The sequence below is a fragment of the Carya illinoinensis genome, chromosome 15, assembly GCF_018687715.1.
Source record: "Carya illinoinensis cultivar Pawnee chromosome 15, C.illinoinensisPawnee_v1, whole genome shotgun sequence".
NCBI classification, from domain to species: domain Eukaryota; kingdom Viridiplantae; phylum Streptophyta; class Magnoliopsida; order Fagales; family Juglandaceae; genus Carya; species Carya illinoinensis.
This window is the reverse complement of record NC_056766.1, coordinates 31,277,866-31,298,868: the sequence shown is the minus strand read 5'-3', so window position 1 is coordinate 31,298,868 and position 21,003 is coordinate 31,277,866. Positions and strand designations below refer to the sequence as shown.

General features: G+C 37.7%; 2 protein-coding genes across 2 annotated transcripts; both read right to left on the bottom strand.

Moving 5' to 3' along the window:
* Nucleotides 1-2,388: 2,388 nt before the first annotated feature.
* LOC122295686 (disease resistance protein TAO1-like) lies at nt 2,389-3,999 on the bottom strand. The gene is made up of 3 exons (XM_043104774.1): nt 3,775-3,999; nt 2,756-3,697; nt 2,389-2,661 (listed from the first exon to the last, which is right to left on the bottom strand). The coding sequence occupies exons 1-3, from the start codon at nt 3,973-3,975 to the stop codon at nt 2,440-2,442; spliced, it is 1,365 nt and encodes a 454-aa protein (XP_042960708.1). The 5' UTR covers nt 3,976-3,999; the 3' UTR covers nt 2,389-2,439.
* An 890-nt stretch (nt 4,000-4,889) lies between these two features.
* Nucleotides 4,890-5,880, bottom strand: LOC122295689 (disease resistance protein Roq1-like). The gene is made up of 2 exons (XM_043104776.1): nt 5,570-5,880; nt 4,890-5,455 (listed from the first exon to the last, which is right to left on the bottom strand). The coding sequence occupies exons 1-2, from the start codon at nt 5,863-5,865 to the stop codon at nt 5,080-5,082; spliced, it is 672 nt and encodes a 223-aa protein (XP_042960710.1). The 5' UTR covers nt 5,866-5,880; the 3' UTR covers nt 4,890-5,079.
* Between the last annotated feature and the right edge of the window lie 15,123 nt (nt 5,881-21,003).

The following is a 21,003-nucleotide window of genomic DNA, read 5'->3' as shown; positions in this document are numbered from 1 at the left end:
ATAACCCAAAAAAATGCAAGGGATGCTACGAGGAGAAAATTTGTTAGGCATATAATCACGTAAACAAGGGTAAACACGACAACCAAAAGGATGAAAATTCTCATAATTAGGTGGAGAACCATAGAGAAGCTCAAAGGGAGACTTACCGTCAAGAAGCGAGGCGGGCAAGCGGTTGATAATGTAGGCTGCAGTGCTGAAGGCGTCAACCAGAAGCGAGTAGAAAGATGAGAGTGAAAAAGGAGGGCTAGACCAGTCTCAGTTACATGACGATGTTTCCGTTCAGCACGACCATTTTGAGCGGGTGTATAAGGGCATGAGAGTTGATGGTGAATGCCAAAGGTGCGAAGATGCGTAGTAAAGCGATTGCTGGTAAATTCAGCACCACCATCACTCTGAAAAATTTTGATGCGGGTGGAATGTTGATTTTCAACGAATTTTTGGAATTGAAGAAAAATATCATAAAAATCAGATTTTAATTTTAAGGGATAAAGCCAAGTGAAACGAGAATGATCATCAATGAAGATAACATAATAAATAAAGCCCAAATTTGATTTGACGGGGGAAGGGCCCCAAATGTCGCAATGAATAAGATCCAAGACATGAGAGGACCTACGTTCATTCCGAGTATATGGTAAGCGATGATTTTTGGCAAGTTGGCATGTATCGCACAATTTTGGGGAAGGCAATAAAGATGTAAGGTGAAGATGACCTTTTTTATTCAAAATAGAAATAACGGAATGGTTTACATGACCAAGACGAGCATGCCATAAATCATAAGATGCATGAAGGGCTTTATTTTTAAGAACAGAAATAAAAGCAGAGTTGCCACGCTCCAGCACATATAAGCCACCATCACGTTTACCGGTTGCCACCACCCTTCCCGTGTGACGATTCTGGACGGAGAAGGAATTATTAGTAAATATAACAGAGAGAGGAAAATCAGATGTTAATTTACTAATTGAAAGGAGATTTTTAGTGAGACGAGGAACAACTAAAACATCCAATAAATGAAGGTTGGGAAGAGGAGAGATGGTACCGGTATGAGTAATGGGAAGGGAAGCACCATTCCCTACAATTACACAATCCTTACCCGTGTAGTTACTTGACTGGGCCAAAATGGAGGAGTCTGAGGTCATGTGGGCCGAAGCCCCAGTATCCAAGTACCAGTCACTTGGTTCGGGCCCATTAAGCCCACAAGAGGCATTGAAGGCCTCGGCAAGGTGAGCTGCAGTCTCACCCCGTGCAGTGTCATCCCGAGCATAACGTTGATGGCACCGGTCGGCATAGTGGCCCTCCTGCCGGCAGATTTGACACCGTGGTGGACGGCGTGGCTGACCGGAGCGATGGCGTTGATTCGGCTGCCCGTTACCACGATGGGAGGAAAAATTTCCAGATCCAGTCCGAGTGCTCTGTTGCGGACGGGATGAGGAATTTCTTTGGTTTGGCCGATTGTGGCCACCATGGATGGTGGCGGCGAAGGCAGCAGAGGAAGGAGGAGCCGATTGTTCAAGGGACTTTTGGAAGAGTTCAAAACTCTCAGCTTTGGAGACAAGATCGGCAAAACAGGGCAGGGGTGTTTGGGCCATTTGAGCGGTGGAAAAGCTAGTGAAATCGGACCCAAGACCCCGGAGAAACCAGTGGGATTTATCAGTGCCATCAACCAGCCGTCCGATGGCATGCAGCTGATCACAAAGAGATTTGAAGGTCCGAGCATACTCAGAAACCGTACGGGTGCCGCGTTTCATCAACTGTAAATCGTCTTTGAGACGAAGTTCTCTTGCTTTGGAGCGATGGCTGAAGGAATTTTCCAGTGCAAGCCAAGCGGCACGTGAGGTAGAAAGTCCCACAACCTCAGCCATAGCTTCTTCGGTGAGGGAGGAGAGCAGGAGGCTCAAGAGGCGTTGGTCAGTTTGCTTCCACGCCAGGTGTTTGAGGTTGGGTGTCTGAGAAGTTGGGGGATCAAACGGTGGAGGAGGGTCGAGAGTGCCATCCACATGGCCTAACAAATCTTGACTTTCAAGGAGAGGGAGTAATTGGCTCTTCCACAGGAGGTAATTTGAGGAAGAAAGCTTGATAGTAACCATGTGAATCATGGTGTTGAAGGGAAGAAGGGTGGGGTTGGATTCGGCAGCCATGGGAAAAATTAGAGGATGAGAATCCGAGAGGCTCGTGATACCATATGAAGTTTTGATCAAAAACCACCACACCTCAATCGTGGTGAGTATACTTCTATATATATTCAATATGTGCATAACGGTTAATTACAAAATAGGAAACTAGAATCAATTATCAATTTGTACAATATAATTCCTAGAATTAAGCTAGAAGATATGAAGCCTTGAATCAAGGCATAGTTTCCTTAACACATTACATTATAATTAGACAAAAATAGACTTTCTTCACTATCGATACGGCATACACAATTTGAGCTGATACTGGTTATCTTAACATCAGGAACAAAATACTCAAGACATATATTACAATTCCGCTTATATCCTCCAAATGGTGTGGCCCCTCAATATTTATTACCCATTCTTCATTTCCTTTCAATTGGACATCATCATCTCCTCTCTTAGCAATTTTATTTCCTAAAAATTCTTTCTGATACCATAAGCACTCTGGAATCTCATTTTCTGGTAACACAGTAGCATTATAATGTCCCTGTTAAACCAATATCATCATCATCATTTATTTTAAAGTCATGCATCCTATATAGAATTCAAAGAGAGAGAGAGAGGATGAGACACATACATACCTTCCACAGTAATGGATTTGGCACTTTATAATTCCAAATCTTCTCATGCATTTTGTTGCAGCCCTCCAAGCCAATAAAACCCAGCGATCTAATGTGGCTTCCATTGAATTCCAATATTCTTGATACTTCTGGAAATCTTTCTAACGACTGACATCCTTCAACAAATACATTTGCTATATTTGGTGGAAGTTCTGCAATTTCTTCAAGTTTCTTGCAATCTTTCAAGTAGAGCTCAATAAGTGCAACAAATCCTTTGATACTCGTGGGAAGGCTTACAAATGTACTTCGATCTAAATTAGTCAAAGTGGCCGAAGAATTAAACATGGTAAAGAAACTTGATATTGGAAAGAAATTTGATTCTGATTGGAAACAATTTTGACGATTCAACACTTGTAACACACTGCTTCCATTGCTTGAATTTGTTGGACGCGCCAATTCCTGGAGTTGTCCTTCATTCGATGAAATCTTTTCTTCCATTGGGAGATTTGTACAACCCCCAAGCCTTCTCAAATGTTGCAACCGAAGAATAATGTTAATTGGGAGATGCTTAAGGTTTTTGCAGCCACGTAGAAAAGATTCATCAAATCTAGTAAGATTGCCAATTGATAATGGTAGTTCTTCTACTGCACTCCAATATGGTAGAGCTAATGTAGTTAAAGATTTCATTTCACAATCAATTTCAGGAAAGCTACGAAGGCTTAAGCAACCACTAAGATTAAGGGTGCGTAAAGATCTCAACTTGAGGCTTGTTGGAAGAATTCTGAGTTTAGAGCATCCGAAAAAACTCAAGTGACAAAGATTCTTCAAGGATCCTACGGAATTATGCACCTCAACTAAATTTTCACAATTTATGGCCTTCAAGTTCTTCAAATTTGGGATGCTTGAAACATCAGGAAGTTTTGTTAAGCAATTACAATCATGAAATTCCATAATTGTCATATTCTGTTAAAACAAAATTGAAAGGAGTTTAGCACATAGATTAAAGAAACAAAGTTATTGAAGATTATAATTGTAGATACCTTAAACTCCCTGATGAAGCTTAACTCCCTGATGAAGGCACCACGGATTTTAAAGATAATGAGTTTATTTCCATGGAAATCGGGTGGCAAAGATTGTAGCGGATATTCAAACCAATCTAGTACTCTTAATTCGTTGCAGAGATAATTAGGTCCACTTGAAAAACTTGCATTACGATTGATAAGCACTCTAAGTCTTTTCATCTGTACAAATTTTGGAATTCAACCTTATCACGTCCTCGCCTTTGGGCATTTCTATTATCATGGCTTGCAACTTTGTTTGTGCCCTGGTACGTAAGCGAATGCACATAATTCTTAGCAAAATTACTGAATTGTTAGGATATTAGAAACGATAAATGATACTTTTATTGCCTAATCTTAATTAAACAAAACGATCTATTATATATAACTACAAATTCTTTTTGATTTACAGGATATATATATATATATATATATATATATATATATATGTTTACATATTTCATTTGTGTATATATATATTAATTCATTATAAGGCCAAAAGTTTCTACTGGATTTCACTTTTTTAAATGGAAATAAATGTAAAACTCAAAGTTTTTTATTACTCTTACCGTGCTTTCTTCCAACACTCCACGGATATCCTCATGAGATCAGAGTCTACTACGTTGACCAGGTTCGTTGGGTGATTCTAGTCGAACAATTTCTCGACCCATATCTTGTAGCAAGTCATGCATCCAAATATATCCATGTTCAATAGTAATAAGACACTTGTCTTTAAGCCTTTCGATACCATCATCCCGGAAAAAAACCACAACTGTCAAATATTTTCTTGATATTAGCCAAAGGTTCTCCTTTGAAAAAAGGCAATATCAAGGAACATTTCCTTGTCATTATCATCCAAACCATCATAAACTTATTTGAAGTACACTCTGAATATTTTTGGGGGGAATGCTTTTATACTTATCCAATGCACTTTTCCATTGATGTATACTTTGGTCTTTTAGATCTGATCCTAGCACTATTAAAGCCAATGGAAGACCCTGAGCATATTTTATTACTTTAGAGAGTTTTACATACTTATCAAGTGGTTTGTCTTTTTGAAAGCATGCAAGCTAAAGAGCCGAAGAGCTTCATTTTCATCCAAGAGCTTCAAATCGTAGTTTGAATCAACTTCAAAGATTTTTAGTAACTTTTGATCTGTTGTTGTTATGATGATTCTACTTCCTAAACCAAACCAAGTGCGATCTCCAGCTAATTTTTTTAGTTGGTCCAACCCATCCACATCATCAAGAATTAGTAGAACCTTTTTAAAGCGAAGTCTATCCTGAATCACATTGACTCCTCTATCAGCATCATAAATATCCAATTTTTTCCTAAGATCTCTGAAAGAAGTATTTTTTGCAGCTTAATCAGACCTCCACTTTTTGAAATATCTCTAATATTGCTCAAGAAACAACTTCCATCAAATTGAGAAGATATTCTGTTATAAATATCTTTTGAAAAAGTTGTCTTCCCAATTCCACCTATTCCGAAAATCCCTACCATGCGTACAATATCATTCCTTTCAAGATTTAAATGCTGATAAATGTCTCGTATACGAGACTCTATTACAATTGGATACGTGGCAATGCATAGAGGCGTCTGGTTTAGTATTCTTGAGTTGACCCACTGAATGATGTTTTGGATAAATTCTGACTCATCATCCCTATCAAAAAAATAAAAATAAAAAAAGAGAAGAAATTTTTAAAGAGTCCAACTTTTTTCACAGGTAAACGACATATATCAATATGATTTGTGTGAAATTATAGGCAGAGCTTACCCATGGATTTTGGATTTTGCATTTGAATTTTGCAAATTTTTAGAAAGTACAATGATCGAAATGCTTGACTCTTCAATAGCTTTAAAATGTTCTGATGAAATTTGCTCTCCTCTCTCAAGGTCGCCATCATCCATGTAAGTCATGATTCCACTTTGACGTAAAACTTGGTTTAGATGAGAAATAAACTTGAGGCGAACATCTTTACCTCTAAAGCTCAAGATTACATGATGATTCCTTGGATGGATAGAAGGAGATGAAGATAAAGAAGAGGAAGAAGCTCCTAATTGAAAGGCCATTGCAAGAGATGATGATGAAGAAGAGGAAGAAGGTCCACTTATAGATCAATACCCATCGCAAATAAATAATAATAGAGAAGGGGGTAGAAACTTCTCGGCAACTTCTTGGCAATGTGTTCCCCAGTGATATAATTTTTGGAGTACTTGCCATGTGCTTTGATGTGAAAGTAGAGAATAATGAGTCATGTGTACTCGGTCTAAAAGCACTAAAAATTCGGTCTAAAAAGAAAGAAAGGCTGTTACTCAAGAAAATTAATAAAGACGAACCCAAAGTCTAGAAATTGATAATAAGGGTTGTTCAGAAACAACGTATGGTGGGGGGGGGGGGGGGGGGGGGGGGGGGGGGGGGGGGGGCTCCGAGTCTCCACATGAGCTTCCCTGTCCCTCCTTTATTACATAAACGGCACTTGAAGAAATCAATAAATTAAGAAGAATCCAAGGTCTAAATTATGTTCACACTGGAATTTCTATGCTCTTTAAAGTGATTGGTAATTCGGTCTAAAGTTCACACTGTAGGAAATTGAAAATAAATCTAACGGTTTTTTGTACAATATAGTTATTTTTCTTTAAGTTGGGTAATAAAAGAGTATTCATTGGTAATTTAAACATTTTATGATTATGATAGGTCTCACCATCAAGTTTGCAATAGGTAAAAACTCTAAATTAAAAATCACTGGATCATATCTTCAAACGACATTATTAGTGTGGAGAGACCCAAACGTGTTGAAGAATGATAAAGTTGGGAAGACCTTGACTCATGACTCAATTATAGGATTTAGAGTGATGAGTACTCAATCTCCAATTTCTCAATTTCTCAATCTCCAATCAGCTTAATTTTTTATTTTTAATGTCCAATAATTGAATTAATTGGGAGTTAGTAAGTTATATTGAATTAATTTTTAGTTACAGAGTGCTTATTAAAACAGAGGATCATCCTCTGTTGTAGGCATACATCGGCTTTAGTGTTAAAACTATTAGGAAAATGATATTCTCACACACAAAAGCCAACAAAAGTATTGGTTCTTTTTTTTTTCTGCTCACCACTAAAATCAGCAATATTTCTCTTCCTACTCCCACATATCAGTAATCAAGTCCACGCAACAAATACATTAATACAAGTGCAGAGCAATATTTCTGGAGTGCAGCAAATACATTCTAAATATTTAATACAACACTATTGAAAAAAACACATCTGTCTATTACATTTTCACCTCAAAAAAAACACAAGTCATCACTAATTTTCAACACATTTGGGTTTTACTCTGCAGTACATAAGATGCTTTCATAGATTTCTACATGCTGAATTGAGCTGGATGGCATCAAATTGAAACTCTCATGCAAATATACATTCACCACAAGCTGAATTGAGCTGGATGGCATCAATTAAACCGAAACTCTCGTGTAAATATAGATTCACCACAAGCTGAATTGAGCAGATACTAAAGTCTTGTGCTAAGAAGTAAGAACATTTGCATTCAAGTGATTGGAAATTAAATCATTATTGAAAAAGTTGGATAATGATGGACGTAGCGGTGTTGATGATCAGGAAGTTGATAACTTTCATGTCACGTCTGCATTGATAATGAAAAAGGAAGCCTGTAGATACATGCCAGATTATCTAGAAAATGAAAAGGTGAAGAAAATAAGAGCCCCATGTCAGTATAATAACAGTAACCGTACTGGTAAAAAGACTCTTGGTAGAGTCTATGTGGGTGTACCATCACCCAAACTAGCTATTATGACAATACTGTTAGTACATGATGGATGTGCGTAAATTATGTAACTGAGAGGCTACAAGAAGCTTTAGAAGTCTTAACCTTCTGACAATTCATCGAAATTATATCAGCTGTGAACTGACATGAAAAGTGATACTTGGGTCCTAATTGCTTACATTTAGCATGATGTGAAAATTCGTACAGCTTGTTTATAAACAATTCAAAATGGAGTTTGGTTAGTTTATGAAGGATAGAGTTTTCAAAATAAGAATCTGGAAATTAAAGATGGATTAGACCTGAGTTAACAGGAGCATCCTAGTGATGGGAGAAGAACATGGAAAAGGCTAAAAATAGAAAGTACATGAAAAATATTGTGTCCTACGTGAAAAGAAGTTTTGAGTTGATATGAGTTAATAATTTGAGAGTTGGGTATATGAATGTTAGATTTGATTTAAAATTAAACTGAACCGAATTGATTTCAACTTAATCCAAGTTCCAAAATTAAGTTAACAAATCAAAAAGAAAGAAATATCCTCAGCTACTGGGAAAAGCTAATCTTCTCGGAGAAGTGAGCAAAACAAATACATGAACCTGCCCAGGGCCGGGGTAGCCAAATTGCAATGATGGAATGGGACACATCCAGACCATATACTATACTGTTAGACATTGAAAAAACATCACTAATTGTTACAAAAGTAATGTGGTTGTAGATAGCCCTGACCCACAACGCCAAAACCACAAACTGGGTTTCATCTCATTTTTAGGAAGTCAAGTTTGGTAGGCTGTAAAGTAACATTATGATTCCTCTACTTTCTTTGTACGTTGTTGGATTCCTTTGTTCAGTCAGATGGTAAGGGTCCACAAAGAAATGAGAAGATCTTCAACGTGACTAGTTTTATAAAATAATGATATTTTTTTAATTCCTCTTATAAGAATTTCTCAAATTTAAATCTTATAAAGTTCATACGGGAAATTACTTAGTGGATATTGGGTCTGGACTTTTGTTTTACGCAGGACTTTAGATTGAATTCGTGTAAATGAGTGCAAGTTGGCTTATTGAACATACTTGTGATGCTGATGCAGGGGGTTCGAGACAGATGATGCTGAGCTGTCAGATTGCACCTTGATGGCGCTGAGATACCATGAGTTGGCAGATCAGCACAAAAGCAGGAATTGATTGTGATATGTTTCTCATTGGGGCCGTTTTGATTGCGTTTCAGTCTTTTGGCCATAACGTTGGTTACGGGTGTCGGAATCGTATGTAGGGCCCCAATTCAGAAAGCTCTTTTTAGCGCACACGCTGTCCACATTGAGCATGGCTCCATATGCCTTTTTTTCAACCTCAAATTCTGTTGTTTTTTCCTCCGAATCATTAGTTTTAATTATTTTTTTCTATTTATGGTAATATTTCGTTTATCAGTTAAGAAGTCATTTTAACCCCGATTTGGGCCGAATTTTTTGTAGATTACTTATTTTATTTCGAATTTTAATTTGGAGTGATTTTGGAGATTTTGCTATTTTTGACAAAATTCGGATAAACACGATTTTTGGCTATAACAGTCCGGCTTGTGGACTGATTTTCATTATTGCTTGATTTGATAATATTTAGTTAAACCCTAGAGACTTTTCTCTCTGGTTTTGGGCGATTTTTCTCCTGGGAATCATCTGCTAGAACTAGCCTGCAGGATAATCGCTATTCTGTTTGGCGTCAGATGCCCGTTTATAAGCCTTCGGATACCATAGTTTGAAGCGAAACCACTATTGTCAAATATTTTAATGACATCAGCCAAAGGTCCTCCTTTCAAGAAACATGTCCTCATTATCTTCCAATCTATCGTAACTTACTTGGCGAACACTCTGAATATTTATGTTGGGTACTTATTTAATTATATTTATAATTTAATACATTTTCTCATCATCTAATGCTTTGATCTTTTATATTTGAATCTAGCACTGTTAAAGCAAGTGGAAGACCTTGAGCATATATATTGCATTAAATGTTTAGAGAGTTCAACATAATCGTCAAGTTGTTCATCTTTCTCAAAAGCATGCAAGCTAAAGAGCTTAATTAAGAGTTTTATCGTTAGCCAAAATCTTCAACTCGTATTTTGAATCAATCATGTCATCTATTAATGAAATTAGTCATACCTTTATATTCTTTATCAGGTTTATTTTTGTCTTTGTAATATCTATTATTATTCATCATGTGCATATAGTTGAACATGTGAGGTTTAATAACTTGAGATATAAAGCGTAAAACTATTTCGCTCCGTACGGAAATATTTGAAGCTTTGGGTGTCCAATTTATATGAAATCCTGTACTGCGAGTAATTAAATTTGGTTTAAAAAACACACGGTACGGTATGTAGATGAGTGGATCCGAGTCTCCACATTTATACCTACTGTCGCTCCCTTTCCATAGACGAGGACGGAACTGTTGCATGCAGTACTGCTTTGTAAGTAAGTTTATAGATAAATTTAAAAAAAAATAAAAATAAAAATCTATTTGTAAGTTTATTTTTTACACTTCAGTACTCAACACATCACCAATAAAGATGTTGGAGTAGGTGCTTACTTGATGTGATAAAATATACAATACTCCCACGTTAAGAAATCTCAAGAATCCTAAAAGTTTGAACGTTTGTTTTACACTTCGGTGGTCAACACACCACCAATCTAGTAGGAGGGCACGTGCCCGTTCTCCTCATATAGATTAATTGAAATTTGAAGAAAAAAAAGTGACTTTTGCAAAACAATGTTGGAGGCAAAAAAGTGCTAGCCCCCGGGGCAAGTAAAGAGTGCTCACACCCCAAACTAAGCAAAACTACTCAAAAGAGCAACGAAAATGTGCTTGCACCCCAAGGTGAGCAAAGAGTTCTTGAATCCACATGCGAGCAAAGATTGTTGTCACCCTAGGGCAAGCAACAACAGTTCTCACCCGACGCAAGCAAAAGTGTTTGCCCCTTGGGTGAGTACCATGAAGAGCGTCAGGTGCTCACCTCATGAAAACCATTCCCTCGATGAACATCAAGAAGGAACATGAAGTTTGCTACCTCATAGAGCAAAGTAGAAAAAGAAACTACTTGCCCACGTGAGAACAAAACATTTTCGCCCATAGGAGAGCTAAAGTACTTGTCATTCAGGTGGGCATTGCTGGGAGCAAAATACTCTCCTCGAGTGAGCAAGTACTTGTCTCGAGTGAAAAAAAGTGTTTGTCCCATGGGCAAGAAAAAAAATGCTTCCCACACAGTCAAGCACAGGGTGGTAAAGTGCTCAAATCCCGAGGCGAGCACAGAGTACTATCATCCCAAGAGAGCAAAAGTGCTCGCATTGGAGGAAACCACCATAAAGACCAATAGTGCTCACCCCCAGGTAAGCATCCTAAGAGAAGAATGAAGGTTTGGCTCAGGGGCAAGCACATGGTGATAAAGTGTTACCCCCGAGTGAGCACCATGGAGGAGCAAGCAAAAGTGCTCATCCCCAAGGTTAGCACCATGAAAACCCAAGGTGCTTGCCTCTAAGGAAAATACCATGGAGAGCAAAAGTGCTCGCTCCCTATGTGGCGAGTTGATACAAAATTCTCACACCATAGGCGAGAAACATCAAGAGCAAAAGTGCTAGCACCATAGTAAGCACAATGGAAGGCAAAGTGCTCACCAAAAGTTCTCACACCTCGGAGAGCAAGCAAAAGTACTCACCAACTAAGGTAGCAAAGGATGGCAAAATGCTTGCTCGGGTGGAGGGGCAAGCAAAAGTGCCCAACCTAGGGGCAAGAAAAAGTGCTTGCCACCCAGGCGAGCTTAAAGTGGGAAAGTGCTCGCCATAGAAAAAATGGTCCTTCCCCGGTCGATCTGGATGCACGGTGGCATGGTGATTCATCGTTGGGTCAATTGTCCATCCCTTGGTTGATCTAGACCCACTTCAACATCATGATCCATCCCTTGGTTGATCTAGACCCACATCGATGACGTGGTCCATCGCTAGGTAGAATTGGACCCATGGAGATTCCATGGCTCTATTCGTAGGTCGATATCAACACACAGCGCTGCGTTGTCATGGGTCTACGCCCCATAGATCCATGACAATGTCGTGGGTCACTAGTTCTCATACCGACGACATGATCGTGGGTTTGTGTCTATTCCATGATTGATTGTGAGATAGAAATTTCTGGCTATCGATCAACTAGTTTATAATTATGGAGATTTTTGGTTGTCGATAGTTCTAGAGATTTATCGTTGTTGATCGGCCGGTTTGATTCGGATCAAGGGTGTTTTTGTCTAATCTAATATGTTGTAGGGGTATTGTAGTCTATTCGAATTTGTAGTAGGGGCATATCAGCCTAAACCGATAACTTAGAACGGGTGCTCTGGTAAGATCACTACATGTAATAGGTGTGTTTCAGTCCAATAGAGAAATCCATTGAAAAATTATCTGCAGCAAATGGCCGATCTAAGATGAAGATCAATTATGAGCTCAACAATGCTCATGTTTGCCAAGATCATGTCTGTATTAAAATTCCCTCTGTTTTAGCCCGAAATATGTCCCACAAGGTCATATTAGGAATTCTTTTTATTATTGCTTTATATCCATTTATTTCTGATAAAGATGAAATCACTACTGATCCTTTTGGACAACAGGTGGAATTTAAATTTGCTTCAAAATTTGAAATATATACTGTCGATATTGACAATAGTTTGGAATCTTTGCTTTCAACAAAACATCAACATTTGAATTTCCTTCAAGAGGAAATCAAATTCAAGAGATAACCATTCTTTGGGCTGCTCCCTAATATTTAGGGCAGAACACCGATCAAGTAGGAGTCAGAATGTCATACCTCCAACTCTGACTCCAATTTTGTAGGAGGTCGAATTTGACCTCTAACTCCCACTTCGCCTTATGTATCTACACTCTAACTCTGACTTATCATAGTGGCATTAGATTTACAAAATCAACCAACAAAGCTACAAAATCAACCAATAGGGGCGTAATCGGTCTGGTTTGTTCCGGTTTTAGACAAAATTTAGGACCGAACCGGTTACCCTCCTAAATCGGTACTCCAGTTTTACTGGTTTTCGATCTGGTTCGGTCCGATTTTTCGATTTTAATGTACTATATTATATATTACATAAATATATTATGTAATATATAATATAGTATATTGTAGTATATAATACTATAGTGATAATAAATTGTAGTATATTATAATATATATTATAATTATATAATAGAATATAATGATATATTATATATGTTATAATATATAGTGATATAGTATTAGTATAACTATTAATATGCACTATATAATATTAGTATAATTATTAATACAATAAACGAAATGATATAAGATTTTAAAATTTAAGATTATATTAATTAGTAATTTATCATATAATACAAAACTATTTTATATATAGGTATATATTATATATAAATATTATATACAATGAAAAATTAAAATATATATAATCTGGTTCTGTCCGGTTTTAAGAAAAGAAAAATAGAAACTGGACCGATTTTGACTGGTTTTAAGAAAAATAAAACCGGTACCGAACCGAACCAAACTTAGGACCAGACTGATCTCAGCAGTTTGGTCAAGTCCGATCCGGTTTACCGGTTTAACGGTTTTTTTTACACCCCTCTCAACTAATAAAGTTACAAAATCAACCAAAAAATAAGGAATTAAGCATACAAAAAATCAGAAATTAGCATACAAAAAAATCTATTAAAATTAACGATGAATGGAAGAGACTAAGTAAATGGAAGAGGAACTTAAGAACCACGGTGATGGAATCGACGCTGATGACTCCATGGGCAGTGGCAAGGTGATGACTTGATATTTGGAACAATGCCCTTTCCATAAAGAATACTCTTGCGTGCACCTGCCTTGCATATATTAGCATTAAATGGATGCCTTACACCGTTTCATTAAATGAATACCTTACATATTAGCATTAGTGTGCAATTTGGTGTGCAAACTGGCTTGCAAAAAGAATTTTCCTAATTGAATATCAATATTTATGAATCGAAACAAATTGCAACTAAAAGGCAGTGCTTATTTAAAGTTGTTTTACTTTTATTATGAGGGTATGATTCCACTTCATAAGAAATAAAAAATCCCCATCCTTTTTCTTAATTATATTTTTTTCTGCCTTATTTAATTAATATAATGATCGAAATCCTTGACTCTTCAATAGTTTTGAAATGTTCTGACGAAATTTGATCTCATCTTTTAAGGTCGACAAAAACATTGTAAGTCTTGGTTCCACTTTGATGTAAAGCACAGTTGAGATGAGAAATAAACTTGTGGTTAACATCTTTCCCTCTAAAACTCAAGGAGAGATCATGATTCTATGGATGGATGGAAGGAGATCATGATGATGAAGAAGAGGAAGAAGCTCCTAATTGATTGAAAGGCCATGGAAGAAGCTATTATGATCTGAGTATGAGCGATTACTATTTAATTACCAAAAAGTCCAATTTTAAAGTACTTATAGCAAATAAATCATTTTGGATTAATTACACTTTACCCCCTCCAACTATCACTCCATTCAAAATGTGCCCCCGTAACTATTGATATTATCAAAGTGGAATCGCTTATTTTCAAAACGTCACAATCCCCCCTTCAATCTACAATGAGTGTTAAAATGAACGGAAGACTCACCCACGTGCTTCTCACATGCATCTCATTTAATGTAGAGACAAAACCACCCCTCACTTCATCAACTTTGTTGATATCCGAAAATCCCTTATCTCAGTCTTGACACCTCATGGACTCTGCACAACTTGTGCATGGCAGAACCAAGCTACGCCAGCCACCAGAAGACGGCGTAAAGAATGACACCACAGTCGCCAAATACCAAAGCACCGTCCCAAAGCCACCACGAAACTAGCCCAGTTCTGTCCAAGAACTCCTCCAGCCACCACGTTGCACTCTCCACTTCCAGCTTAGTCTCCACGGATAGCCAGCACCACCATCGCATCGTCCATTGCCCAACTCCACCCCATGATCTCCACAAGCAACACCATGGTCAAACTCAACTAAGAACCACCTGCAGAAAGGAGAGAAAACTCTGTTTTTCTCCCTAAAATCATAGCAGAATCTCCATGCGTACCAACCACCAACAACATGCACGGACATAGCACCCATCTCGCATGCTCAACCTCTCTGTTTAATCACCAACCAATGCTACCACCATCGGATCAGATGGCGAAGAATAGCCCCAACTCTTTCTAGCGCACGGACTACCCAGCCCATAGTAGCATAGCACGCCAACTGCTCTTCCACGCCCTCAACCTTCACGGTAAAAACCACATGCTGCCAACCACCTTGCTCTCATCTCCACCACGACAATAGCCCAAATTGCAGAACCACTGTCACCCAAGCACTTGCACAGAGAACCGAAGCCTTTGTTTTTAGCAACCAAAGCAGAGCACGGCCCGTGCATGACATAATTTGAGTGAAGTTGTCGCACAACCCAGTTCTGTTGTGCCTCCTCCATTCTGGCCAGCCACCAGCGCTGTCACACCGTGCCTCCTTTCATATAGTGTTTCTGCTTTCTATTGGGTATTGCTCTTTGAGTCCCACATTGGTAGTGAGTGAGGAAGAGGCAAGACTCATGAGTTATAAATAAGAGGCTTAGCCTCTTAGTTTAAGTGCACTAGTCAAATGCTTAGCTAGTAACTTTTGACTCTAGTTAAATTCCTTTGTTGTCTATTTTTGTAAAATGGAAAGAGGTGTGAGTTAAAGTTTTACTAGTGGGGAAAGCTTTGTGGGTGTGTTTGGGGTAAGGAGAGAAATTGTGTGATTGTAACAATTTTTCACATAATGGATTTTCTTCTCTGGGTCTGGTGGTTTTTCTCCTGTTTAGGAGTTTCCACGTAAAATCTTGTGTTGTTATTATTTCTCTATTTTTCTTGTTATGCCTGCAAAGGTTAGATCCTAGGGGGGTGAATTTGGAAGGTCCAAATTCCCAACAATTGGTATCAGAGCCACTAGGTTCTTTTTGTAAGGTAGAGCTTTGGTGTGGTAGTGTGGATATGTACAGTCTAAGAAGGTTCTGTCTAGGAGATTGGAAATTTTAAGTGTGTCCATTGTGACCCTCCAATCTTTCCTGGGAACTGACTTAGTGAAATATTATTCATTTCTACAGTAAATTTATCAAAGCAATATCAGGAAGTAGGGCTTCAAATCTTGTCAGATTTGAGGTGGAGAAATTGGTTTACACAAGGCGTTGAAGGCATATCAACTCCTGAAGTCAGCAGTGATACTAGCGACTGGTGAAATGGTTAGTACAAGGAGCGGATTCAGCAAGGGGCTCCAAATCAGTAAGTGGAGATACTGGTATTGATGCTAATGTTGTATCTCTCTCCATGGAAAAAGAGACATGTATGTCCTTATGGCATGTCGCTAATTCCCAAAGTTGCCATGATAGAGGATGTGTTAATGTTAGCAGGTCCACAAGTTTGCACACAGGCATTGGTTTGGCATTGATACAGGGTAAGTGGTGGAAATTCATGTCGATGGCTGATGAACTTCTAGGAAAGCCAAACTTGGAAGTTACACCATAATTTTCAGAAATGTTGTTTTCGACATGGGCCGAAGTGAAATGCTTGAAATTGGTTTATTCTGAGTGGGTATGCTTTTATGGTGAAGCATGATAGCGAAAGTTATGAAGATCTTCATTGAGGTGGAGTTTGGCTGTGGGACCAGTCAAAGTCGCAAGATGGAGATTGTTGAGTATTGCTCTTTGAGTCCCACATTGGTAGTGAGTGAGGAAGAGGCAAGACTCATGAGTTATAAATAAGAGGCTCAGCCTCTTAGTTTAAGTGCACCAGTCAAATGCTTAGCTAGTAACTTTTGACTCTAGTTAAATTCCTCTGTTGTCCATTTTTGTAAAATGGAAAGAGGTGTGAGTTAAAGTTTTACTAGTGGAGAAAGCTTTGTGGGTGTGTTTGGGGTGAGAAGAGAAATTGTGTGATTGTAACAATTATTCACATAGTAGATTTTCTTCTCTGAGTCTAGTGGTTTTCTCCTGTTTAGGAGTTTCCACGTAAAATCTTGTATTGTTATTATTTCTTTATTTTTCTTGTTATGCCTGCAAAGGGTAGATCCTAGAGGGGTGAATTTGGAAGGTTCAAATTATTCCCAACACTTTCGTCAATAGGTGCTGCCGCATTTAGCCACTTCCTCGCACTAGCATTTGCCGCATGTCTTTTCTTTCTTCCTCTCTGTAAGCTACCACATGTCTTTTCTTTTCTTTTCTTGTTTGAAAGTCGATGAAGTGAGGGTTAGACTGTTAGTTTTGTCTTTGCATTGAAGGAAATGCGTGTGAGAAGCACATGTATGAAATTTTCGTTCGATTTAATGCTTAGTGTAGACGGAAGGGAGGATTGGTATGTTTTGAAAGTAAGGGAGTCCATTTTGATGTAATCAATAATTTTGAAAATACATTATAAATTGAGTGATAGTTAGAAGAGATAAAGTGTAATTAACCCAATAATTTTAGAAACGTCTTGGCAACAACCATCCATTCAAAGGGATAATGGGGAATGATTAATTAAAAGACTTCTTGGTTCTTCCCACTGCTACTTTTCAAATGCGCTAGCTGGTGAATGGTCCTGTCAATCAAAAAAGCAGCCACCAATACTCTTCATTTGTTTTATTCGCTTTTACTTTTTCAGTAATACCCGGCCCGGAACCCGGATTCCAAATCCGGGCGGGCCGGGTTAGGACCCGGGCTGGAACCCAGATTGATCCGGGTTTTTACAACCCGGAAATCCGGGTTCCGGCCTAGACTCGGGTTTTTTTTTTTAACAAAGCCTGATTCTTAAATTTTTTTCAGCAAAAAAACATTGTGACAGCATTCCAAAAAAATTTCTTAATAAGCCCTGTCGGATCAACATTCATTCCTCATTATAGATAAATCAAACTTCAAAAATGATCAACATTCATTCCTCATTACAGATAAATCAAACTTCCAAAATGATCAACATTCATTCCTCATTACAGATAAATCAAACTTCCAAAATGACAGCATTCCAAAAAAATTTTTTAATAAGCCCTGTCGGATCAACATTCATTCCTCATTACAGATAAATCAAACTTCCAAAATGACAGCATCAAACTTCCAAAAAATTAAACTTCCAAAATTACAGATAAATCAAAATGACAGCATCAAACTTCCAAAAAATTAAACTTCCAAAATTACAGATAAATCAAAATGACAGCATCAAACTTCCAAAAAATTAAAAATGAAAACTTTACTAAAAGAACTCTAATCTTAATCCCTTTTATAATCTTCTATCAACCTCAAATTCTCAGCCCAATCTTCATCTTTGAAACTTCTCAAAAACCCCATTAAAAAAAAGGAAAAAAAATTAAAAAAGAAATATAAAGAGCAATGCAAACCCCACTTCCAGATCTTGATCCGTAGACACAACCATACCAAATCATGTAAGAACAAGTAGTAGATGCAAGGACAGCAAGGGCAGCACAGAGAAGGCACATGCAACAGCATTTGCAAAAGCAAAAAACCTGCAAATACATGGTTAAATATATAAACAACAGCACATAATTATATTCTGTGCATGCAAAAAACAAACAAGATTGTTAATGCACAATTATATTGCACATAATTATATTGTCATGTGGTTTAAAGTTCTTGGATGCACAGGAACTTGCTGAGTAGAGGCAAATATCAAATACATGAAACCATAGAAAGAAGAAATGGCTGATTCGATGTACATAGTTTAGAACTTCAGCATGTGGATCAACTTCAGTATTTCAATTTCTATTGGCTTATTTGATAATAAGCATTTTTAATTGTCACTGTAAGTCATCTTTGGAGTCAATAAAGTTGAGTTTTTTTTCCTCTAAATCCTTTTTCACCTCGGAGGCTTTAAGAAATTTAGGTGTTTTTATAAGTAGCTACTAGCTGGTTGTTTGTAAATGCAGTTAAAATAAATTATACTGGAGCATCTAACCAATACGTAGACACTAGACATGAATAAAATAGGAGCAAAATTTGTACAAAATCTCTTACCTCCATTGAAGATTAACCAAGGATAAATTTTTCAGCATGAATGGGAATGGAGACTCACATCAACCTCGATTGAAGATGAAGCTAGATGATCATCTAAAAAAAATTAAAAATTGAGTTAGACAAATAATAAACTGAATTAGATAGATATTAAAAAAAATATTTCACGTTTCAAACTTACCTTCAAGGTCCATCGACTGTATATATTCTTCCAAATCCCGAATGTTAATTGGTTTGGTCCTTAACCAATTTTGGGTGCAAATGAGAGCTTCAACAGTTTCTAGAGACAAGGAACTTCTAAAAGGATCCAATATGCGTCCTCCAGTACTAAATGCGGACTCCGAGGCAACAGTGGAAATGGGTGTGGCTAACACATCACGTGCTACCTCAGCAAGGACAGGATAGTTAACGGCATTAATTCTCCACCAATCTAAGATATCAAAACCGAGTGAGTCGTCTATACATGTCTCAGAAAAGTATCTATCTAGCTCCGATCTAAACTCCGTAACAACCCGTTCCTTAAGAAAGTTGGTAAACATGATCTTAAATTTAGTAGGTGCTGGCTCATTACCAATATTTATATTAGTGCTGCTTGGCCTTCCTTGAGCCACATTAGAACTCCTCCCACTAGCCACACAAAATGTGTTATATTGCTCAATCAAGCGGCCTAAAAGGAGTTTAACCCTGTCCTCTATCTTATTCGCCAATTCACACCCTCTGCATTTTTGCAACCAGAAATTCATTGCCATCATTTTATATCGTGGATCAAGCACAAAAGCAACATATATCATCAAGTTGAACCTATTTGTGCTACCCCAATACTTCTCATACTTGTTTCTCATATTTATGCCCATAGTACTAGTGATAATATCATCACTCAAGCACATATCATTTAATGTATCCTCAATTGTGCAAAGTTGCTCAAAATAAACATTAGCTGTCACATACAAAGAACCAGAAATGTTCAATGTAACATCATAAAAAACTTTCAGCAACTCCACAAAAATCTGTGCATTTTTCCAATCATTGCTAGTGGGGTTCAAGAATTGGTCATCCACAAACGCATATTGTTCCAAGGCTTATTTGTGTTTTTCAGTGGTACTCAACATCAAATATGTAGAGTTCCATCTAGTAGGAACATCCAAGCAAATCATCCTCCCACTAATTTTTTCCTTTACCGCACAAGCCTTGAACTTGGCAAATCTTGAAGGTGAGGATTTCACATACCGGACAGCATCCCTAATCTTTGACACAAAATCAATTACATCCTTCAAGCCGTCCATAACAATCAGATTCAATATATAGGCAGCACATCGCATGTGAAGAAATTCACCACCCAGTATAGTACGATCATGATCTTTTATTCTCCTCCTCATATAATCAACAGCAACATCATTTGAGGATGCATTATCAACTGTGATGGTTAAAATTTTATCAATACCCCATTCATGCAATCCCGAGTTTAACACTCTCCCAATGGTTTCGCCCCTATGGTCAGGAATTTGGCAAAACTTAAGTCTTTTTTTGTGCAATCTCCAATTGCAATCAATAAAATGTGCGGTAATGCACATGTAGTTCAGATTTTGCACCGACGTCCAAGTATCGGTGGTAAGACAAATTCTTTGACCATCCCACAATTTTTTTAACTGTTTCTTCTCTTCTTTATACAGTTTAATACAATCCCTTTTTAAAGTGCCTCGGGATGGCAAAGTAAATCGAGGCTCTAAATCCGTTACATATTCAATAAAACCTTCATGCTCCACAAGCCTAAAAGGCAATTCGCATCTAATAAAATACTTAGCGGTTGACACCCTAAGCTTTTCTGCATTGTACTTTACTAGGACTTGTGGACTACACACTCTTCCCTCCGCATCCCTCTTAACACTAGATGATTGACTTCTTCCAACTCCTTTAACTCTAAGAGGGGAAGTTTCACATGCATTCTGGAGGTGGTGTAACATAGATGAAGTGCCATTTTTGTAGTGGCAACTGTATAGCTTAGCGCAATAATTACACTGAACTTTTGGGTTATCGTGGTCAATAGGTTGCACTCTAGTATAGTGTTCCCATACCACAGATTGGTTGCTAGGTTTTTTTTTGGATTTCTTGGGTAAAGGTGGGATGGAACGGGTAGGTTCTTGTGTATGTGTGGATGAAGAAGGGGTTGGAAGAGTCACGAGCTCCTCTACATCCAATGGAATAGAAGAGGAGTCGCCAACCCCTTGGGTTATACCGACATTACAGCTCACAGAATCTTCTTCCATCTGTTAAAGTTACAACAAAAAAAAAAAAATAGGAAATTAAAACACAAGTATGACAAAGAAACTCTTGAAACCCTATAATCAACAGTATATGGGGAGAAGAAAAAGAAAAAGAAAATAATAATA